This window comes from Cryptococcus neoformans, chromosome 1 (assembly GCF_000149385.1).
Source record: "Cryptococcus neoformans var. neoformans B-3501A chromosome 1, whole genome shotgun sequence".
NCBI lineage: Eukaryota > Fungi > Basidiomycota > Tremellomycetes > Tremellales > Cryptococcaceae > Cryptococcus > Cryptococcus deneoformans.
In genome coordinates, this window is record NC_009177.1 from 1,762,616 (window position 1) to 1,770,856 (window position 8,241).

General features: G+C 46.2%; 3 protein-coding genes across 3 annotated transcripts; 1 reads left to right on the forward strand and 2 right to left on the reverse strand.

Annotated features, from left to right (window-relative positions):
* Positions 1–562: 562 nt before the first annotated feature.
* On the reverse strand, positions 563–2,392 carry CNBA6330 (hypothetical protein; the record flags this gene model as incomplete). The annotated part of the gene is made up of 2 exons (XM_772662.1): positions 563–2,246; positions 2,301–2,392. The coding sequence occupies 2 exons, from the start codon at positions 2,390–2,392 to the stop codon at positions 563–565; spliced, it is 1,776 nt and encodes a 591-aa protein (XP_777755.1).
* Positions 2,393–4,218: 1,826 nt separating this feature from the next.
* On the reverse strand, positions 4,219–5,943 carry CNBA6340 (hypothetical protein; the record flags this gene model as incomplete). The annotated part of the gene is made up of 12 exons (XM_772663.1): positions 4,219–4,272; positions 4,326–4,335; positions 4,416–4,591; positions 4,642–4,822; positions 4,898–5,046; positions 5,094–5,124; positions 5,170–5,294; positions 5,355–5,369; positions 5,431–5,489; positions 5,549–5,650; positions 5,717–5,761; positions 5,826–5,943. 12 exons carry the CDS (start codon positions 5,941–5,943, stop codon positions 4,219–4,221), a joined length of 1,065 nt encoding a protein of 354 aa, XP_777756.1.
* A 769-nt stretch (positions 5,944–6,712) lies between these two features.
* On the forward strand, positions 6,713–7,435 carry CNBA6350 (hypothetical protein; the record flags this gene model as incomplete). Its single annotated transcript, XM_772664.1, has 4 exons — positions 6,713–6,858; positions 6,917–7,019; positions 7,087–7,188; positions 7,232–7,435. The coding sequence occupies 4 exons, from the start codon at positions 6,713–6,715 to the stop codon at positions 7,433–7,435; spliced, it is 555 nt and encodes a 184-aa protein (XP_777757.1).
* Between the last annotated feature and the right edge of the window lie 806 nt (positions 7,436–8,241).

The following is an 8,241-nucleotide window of genomic DNA, read 5'->3' on the forward strand; positions in this document are numbered from 1 at the left end:
TACCCACGTTAGGACTACCAACATAAGGCTGCCTGTGCTTTGACACCTAATATAAGCAGAAAAGAGGAGAGGATGGTAATAAATATATGTTACCTCACTGCAACCTACGATCGACGTTTGTTAAGGACAGTTACAGTATCCAGCCTTTCCTCTGTTACAGCATTTCTCATCTAAGATCAACTCATACTACTCAACATCTAGCATTGATCCAGAGCATAAGCAACAGCAGGGAGTAACAATCGTGTACACTGTTCATATCAACGAAACCCTAAAACTGACGCAAACGAACGTCTAGAAATGATAACGATGATGACTTGATGAACAAAAGATGTAGGGTTTTCCACTAATATAAAAAGTATTTTTGAGTAAACAGGAATTTTTCTACCGGATACTACATACAATGCTCTAATTTCCATTACAAAGAATTGTCCAAAGGTTGTCTAGGAAACATGGTACAGAAGGGTCTAACAGTAAACGTCCAAGAAAGCAGGAAAAGGAAAAAAAGGGCGAAATCAAAAACCCCAATAACAGTCTTGCAGTTTCACAAATGATGCAAGAGGCTCTAAACATGCAGCCCGCATTGGCCATAAAACCCTTCAATTTGCATTTCTTCGCCCACATCCTTTCCTGATATTGCCAACTTGGCTTTGATCAATGGTCCCGCAAGAAGCAAGCTTCCCATCGCCGAAGTGACCTTGCCTACCATTGGATTATCTTCCCATGAACGAGTCGAGTTGTAAGACGGTCGTGTAGGTTCCACCGAAGAAAAGGTCTCTTTGATGTGCTCTACTTCAGCAGGCTCATCTAAGTCGCTGTCTGCAGGCATAGAAGTGACGGAAAGAGAAGACGTATTGTTTATCTGATCGCACAAACTAGGGATAGCAGGACGAATGAGGGGGTAGGATGTGAAGATGGACTTCGCAGTAGGCGTAACGGGAAGCTGCTCCTCACCGGATTCTGACTCGCTATCAGAGTCTTGCTCCCCGTATGAAGCGTACGGTGTATCCTCCAACATGGCCGAATGAACCTCCCTTTCCGATTCTTTCCTCTCCATTTCTTCTGCAGTAATGGATTTCCACAACTTTGAGCCTTTCAATGGCGTAGCGTTCAGAGTTTCCTTCACTTCCCGGGGCAGTTGTTTACTGCTCCATCCACGCCTTACGGCTCTATCTGCTAGCCGCCCACGCTCGAGGCCATCGAGCCAACGACGCTTTCCTTCTTCTCTCTCGTACCTCAAACCGAGCTTTTTCATTTGACTCAGTCGGGTGACAAGATGCTCGAGACGTGCATAGAGCGGCGCGTAGGATGAACGTAGATGATGCGGGACGGTGTGGACAACAGGAAGGGATGCTATGAATGCTTGTGGAGTACGAAACGATTTTGGATCAAAACCCGGTGTCGGGCAAGAGGGAGTCGAGGAAACCGACGTGGCTGGGGTCAATGGCGAGGAACAAGTTTCGGTATCGGCGGATGAAGAAGACGTCTCCTCATCTAGAGACGAGGACGATGATGATCGACATCGGGTAAATGGAATCATTTTCCGTCTCAGCTCAAACATATCGACGTTGGATCTCGTTAAGATCCCGACAACATCGTCTTTCACCTTCTCGAACTCTCCTAACAATCGTTCGCTCTCAGAGTTCACTGACCAGGGCAGATAGGCTGAAGGGAGTTCCTCTTTGAGTATAGGGAGAACGTATCGTCGGTAAGTGTCGACAAGAATTGATCGAGCTTGTCGACGGTGCACACGGGCGCTATTTGCCTTATTGACGTGCGACGCCGCATCGGAAACTGCAGTGAGCGCGGATTGGGGATTGTTGGAAATGAGAGGCGATAAGAGCGAAAACAAAAGTGACGATGGGGTTCGACGAGACACCTTATCTGTCTCAGATGATGTTGACCAGCCATTTGTGCTTGACGTGGAGCTCGGTGAACCACAAGTGCTGACTCCTGGACTGGTAGGAGGACTTCTACTGGTGCCTGCCGTCAAAAATGACATCTGCACTTGCTCTACGACATTCTCCAATGCCTTAGCACATCCTTCGGTTATCGGCATGGTGATTGAGGTACCGTCTGTAAAATTGACAGCGATGGTCGAAAGAGGAAGGGAGAATGTGACATCTTCAATGATGATTGCAATCCAACTTGAACTTTCACCTAAGAGGACATTAGGGCATTCAATGCCCTCTTGGAGGCAAAGATTACGATGCGAAAGTAGAGCCGGAGGAAGTGGAAGGGAGCATGAGCTTCACATCCCTAATGTCAATACACGCCTTAGTAATGATGATAGAATGACTTACGTGTAAGGGTGATTGGGAACGGATAAGGTAAACAAGATAGTGAGAGGCGATGGAGTCGACTGGGTAGGACGAGGCAAGAGTCGAAGAAGCATTTTGCGAGGCTTTTGAAAATGGACGGGATAAGACAATCAAGCGGTCTGAAGATTTTTCCAAGCCGCCTGGTCGTGGAACGCTGTGTACAGAGTGTTTCTTTTTAAATAAGGCGATTAAAAAATACGACCGAGCATGGCATGAATGAATGAAATGTTTGTGAAGGATGCTCTCTGCTCGGTCGGAGAGAGGTGAGCAGAAGATGTGCGGGGATAAGAGGCTGGGGAGATGGGGGATAAGAGGATGGGGAGATGGGTAATGAGCAAGACGGGTTATGAGCAAGATGGGATGGTGTGAAGGGAGCAATGTTAACTGTGAAGGCGAAGGCTCATCATGGGCAGGACAGGGTGCAGTCCTCTGCAAATGCAAATCGTAGATCGCGACCATAACAAGTTTATTCTTCAGGGATACTTCAGGCACCCATTTAGCCTCCTATCCGTGATCTATGACGTGGATGCGAACAGGGGCGCAGCATGCACCATCCCACTATCCGAGCCCAGACTTGTTCGGTCGGCTCCTACCCTGCTGGCACCCATCGGACCGCCCAGCTCCTGAATAATACGTTATCACCAATCGCCATAACGGCAGGCGAACATCACAGATCACAAGGTTAGCCAGGAACCAAAAGCGTTTTTATTCAGACTTCCGCCAGAATTCTGTCAGTTTTTGTGTTGTATTGATTATTTCAGATATCCACCGCTTACCGTTTCGTGTGTTCACTTGGCTCTCAGTTCTGTCTTCTGCGTCCTCCCGCCTTTCTTCAAGCTCGAGAGCCCCGACCAGCGACAGTCAGTCAAGGATACATTGCAGAGCGTCCAGCGCCCATACTGCGCCTTGTACTACACTGGGTACCTTTTGTATCTTGTATTGTTGTTGCATGCACTCACCTTGTGTCTTGTGTCTTGTGTCTCATGATGTCTTGCATCCTGTATCCTGTATTCTGTATCTTGTATTCTATATTCTGTATCTTGTATCCTGTATTATTCTGTATCCTGTATTCTGTATTCTGTATCCTGTATTCTGTATTCTGTATCCTGTATTCTGTATCTTGTGCCCTGTGTCCTGTATCTCATCCCTTGTTGTCAGTCTTGTTGTAGCACTCTTCCGCGCGACGGTAATCATTTCGGCAGCTCTTTCTGCAATGAGTTGCAGATCACATCGGATTTAAATTGTATAGCCACACGTTCTTGTTGCTGTATGTGGCCCACCCCTTGTCAAAATTCAGAAGTGAGGATGCGTTGGATTACAATAATTATCAGATCCTCATGGCAAAAACGCATTTTACATAGGTAAACCTGCATTTCATTTATCCTGTTGGTTGTAATTTGTACGAGTATATAATAGTACGGCGACGATCTGATAAAATTCACATGGTCAATCGTCGTTTTGCCAGATCTTCGTTGTAGATCATCAAGATATGATGACATGATCTCCGGTTGAGAATGCTCTGATCTTGCATAGCTATATGATACCAAGAACGTTCATGTTGACTGTTCATACTCGCAAAGCCCGACTCCACCATCGTGCAAGATATTGAAAAGCGAAATGCTGCATCCTCCATTATTTCATGGTCCCATCCTGTAGAATTGTGCGGGTTTCTATTGTGTTGGTATCTACTACTATCAAGAAGCGATGAAAATGCAGGGTACGACTATGCGCATTATGCAGCTATATTGCCTGCTATTGTTCTCTACTATTATGCCATCTATACATCAGCAAGTAGTGAATGATCTGCATCCCTGCGCCGAGTTCTTCTTTTCCCTCCAGCTGAACTTTCCGCAGAGGTCGAATCCCTCTCTCCGAATAACGTATCTGATCATGATTCCGATCATGATAGAGCCGCGACGCAGCCTTCAAAAGTTAAAAATATAACCATATTGGTCTTAGAACATGGTTAGAAGGTTGTTCAATTGCCGCAACATAGGCATGACTCACAGGTACCGCCCTGCAATGAAGGCACATATATGAGTTTGCATCTGTTAGGGGCATTCCTTTGGCGGACACAATTTATATGTCGCGACTAACCTTATTAATGTGGGACCCAAACCTGCAAACATTACTCTCCAGCCTTCCTTTCTCAGAGCATCCCCAGCAACTTGTCTGAAGGACGGAAGTCGTGGCTTTGCAGTATAATCTGATGTTGAATCGGGCCATGTGGTACTCTGCATACGAGTCTTAAAAACGTCAACTGGGAATGTCACCTGTTATTTTCATTAGCGATCGCGCAGAAAGACGTTACGCTATGAGTTACCATCCATGCAAGCACACCAGCAATTCCACCAGCCAGCATCAACTCTGGCCATCTCAATCCACTGTGGCGTTCCAACTCAGCCTCATCAATGAGAGTATGGCGCCCATGGCCGGAGTTGTGGTGGGAAGGAGGAAGAGGCGGTTTTTTCATCCACTTAAAGAAGCGTAAGGTTGCCTCATACCTGGGGTCGATGATTCATGATGATAGTTGAGCGTTGCGCTGGTCGTATGGTGGGATGTACCAATGAGTCACTTACGCGCAAAAATAGGGACCATACGCGATGTCCCTTAAGGCCGTTGCTGAAAAGCCTCGGAAGATGCCTTTTAGTCCGTCTGCTCGAATGATAGATTTGAATACTCCAAAAGTGGTCAGGTTAAGATGAGGTGGGGCTGATTGTTGTCGGATCTAGTATAGATAAATATTGTACGTTCACCTAAGGAACAAAAACATACCTTAATGAGTTCGGTGGGACACGTTAATACCCTACGACGATCATTACTTAGCGGGAAAATTAGCAAATCGACTCACGAGGCCACAACTCCACTTCCCGTCCCGGCAAGGAATATCTGCCCCAACGTAGGCTCTTCTGCTGAATCGTCTGGCAATTGAAGCTTCATAAAAAAGGAGTAAGATGTAAAAACTATCCCGTTGATCTATATATTAGGCCCTTCGTCAATGACTGGAGCGCTCAAGGATAATAAATGGAGACTTACAAATGCTATACCAGCCTAGACGCGACAGAGTCGATATTAGTTTTACATAGACATAACTCGGTTTGGGGGGGCTCACCATTGGCGAAGTTACACCTTTGAAAAGGCCACCGATTTTTTCTTCTTTCACAATAGCACCTTGACACCTGCATTAGTTTTACAAAGTATAGATGTCAGACGAGGTACAAATTACATACCTAAGGCACTGAAAGTTGATCCATATCGGCCCATGTATTGTGGTGTTTGATATCGCACCTTGACTACATCAAACGGCTGACCAACTATCAATCCAGTAGCGCCTATCAGGACATGTAAGCAAACGACTGCACCATTATCTTTGTATTGACAGCAACTTTGTTACTTACCAGCAAGGATACCAGCTGTAAAGTCGACGGCGGGAGATATGTTTCCTACAGATGCCGAGGTCAGTCATTGCACGATTAACTTAGGTGGCGGAAGTCAGTCATCACTCACCATTACCATCGATATCCCTTTTACCGTTCCCTTTCCCACCGCCTGTCGTGATGCTACTACTACTGGCCGAGTTGCCAGGCAAGGCCCGCTTGGATGACCCGTCATTTCTGTCGCTCATATGGCCTCGTATCGATGTTACTTGTTTTCCTTAAACGCTACTGAAGCTGATATTTGGCGCCAATCGTCCTTTGATGTGTCTCGGATGGTGTACAGTCTATTACTTTTTGATCGCAAGAGGCCAACTATATTATTAAATACTCCAACATACCCATATGGTGATAGTTGTTTCCGCGCGGATCAACGAATCTGCGGGTCGGCGACTCGTAGAACAGCGTTCGCGTCGGTTGTTTCTTTTTGACGTGTTTGGTTTGGCTGACAGCCGGTGGGCATTTTTCACCAGAATCTATAAACAAAATTGGTTCCGTCGCGAGAAATGTCACGGCGTTTCATCTGCGTTGGACCCGCCAGTTTCGTAAAATTATTTAATTATTATGTGTATGCAAATATACGGTGAAGGGGTTGGTAGCCCAACTTGACGCGAAGCCCAGTTAGCAGGGACATTGGTGGGTCAAGTCGCTGGGTGGCCTGCAAGATAAGAGACCAACGTAAAAAGAGGGAGGATCCGGAGTATAAATAGGAATGCCAAAGAAATCAAAATACACATAGACGAAAGACGGATTGGTATGGAGGCGCGGGTGAGGCGGGCATTAAATAGACTCTGGAGATTGGCGTATGATGATGACGGTGCACGAAATAACAATTACTGCTCGTGAGTGCATACATTTATAAACGCTGTCGCTCGTCGTCGCCGTCACGAACAACAACAATACATAATAAATAATACATGTTCTCCACTGCTGATATAACTAATTTTCACAGCAAATAAGATGATGAACCTCGACGAAGAAGTCCGGCTATGGACAACAAATGCAGAGCGTGAGAAAACAGAGAATCTTGCCACACTATATAGCATCATCGTAAGCTTGGAGTATCTCGAGCGGGCGTACGTGCGTGACTCTGTTTCAGGTAAAGAGTAAGTCGGGAGTTTGCTTCATTCGATAAGTGATAGCTAAATCCGTCGTGTCTGATAGGTATGCCCCAGCCTGCCTCAAGCTCCTCGCTCAGTATAAAAGTTTGATGAAGTTGGTGGCAGACGATATTGGAGGAGTTGAGGCGTTCATGAAACGCTTCAAGGTAAATACAATGAGGATCTGGATCGATTCACACCGCTCATGCGTTCTCTCTCCCATCCTCTCACTAGATGGACCATCCTGCAGCTCTGCATCGCTTGACAGTTGGCGTTCCAGCTACTGTCGAGCATTCTGCTGAGGCTGAAGACGGGGGAGCTGAAAAGGGCAAATGGGTTGCTGAGACAACACAAGCAAGTCTTTGTTGACTTTCTTCAGTGCAGCCTACTGATCATAACCGAACAGTCATTTATCACTTTCATGGATGCTCTTAAACTTAATCTCAAAGCAAAAGACCAACTCCATCCGTTTTTGACAGAACTAATGAGTGGATATTCACGGTTCAAAGGGAGCCAAGAATGGGAAGGTAGAGGGAAAATATTGCACTGGTATGTGCTTGTCAGCTGCTACGTTCCAAGCTGAAGTGAGCAGGCTTATTGAATTAAATGCAATGAAAGCAAGTGATGAGATATCAGAAGAGCAATCACGGCAAGTGCGTCTACATCCACGACGGCACTATATCATGTCCTGTAGCTGTTATCGCTGACGAAGCCACTAGATGTTATTCGACATTGAAAACGCTTACAACGAATTCTTCCGTTCACTTAGTAATAGCAAGGGCGATTAACGCCTAATTCATTGTAGCGATGCATCAAAAGCTTATAACAGGAAGTCATAAAAATCTAGCCAAAAAATGGCATGAATGTGTAACCGTTAACGGGATCTCCGGGATGTAACAGCCCTCCCCCGTTGTCGTCTCTGCAGCCTGACTCGCGAGCTTTTTCCCATAGCGTCAGCATTGTCGCTGAGATGCTACTCTTACTACAATCCCTTTGCCCATCAGATCCTTTCATACTCCATCGTCTCACTAGCGACGGACTTCTTCCACCTCTTGCCAACAGCTTATCCCATGCAATGCACTCTCGCAGCAAACAAATAATCTTGTCACTTCAAACGCTTCTCGGATGAGATGAGGGCCAGAAGTCCGCTAGACAAGCATTCCATACTCCGGCGTGAAGTCGCGAGCGCATGACTCTAGAACTGGATAGTTCTCTTCACCGGCAAACAGTAAGGAGTACTTGTCGGGACCCTGTCCAGAGCAGAGAAGAAATTTAAGATTATAGGAAGCCGGTCTTTGAGAACTGGCAAAGAGGTACAGGTCATGAGGCGAAATGAGGTGCCAAACGCTTTAACGAATGAGGGACGGAGAATGGCCGGACTTTGCTGAC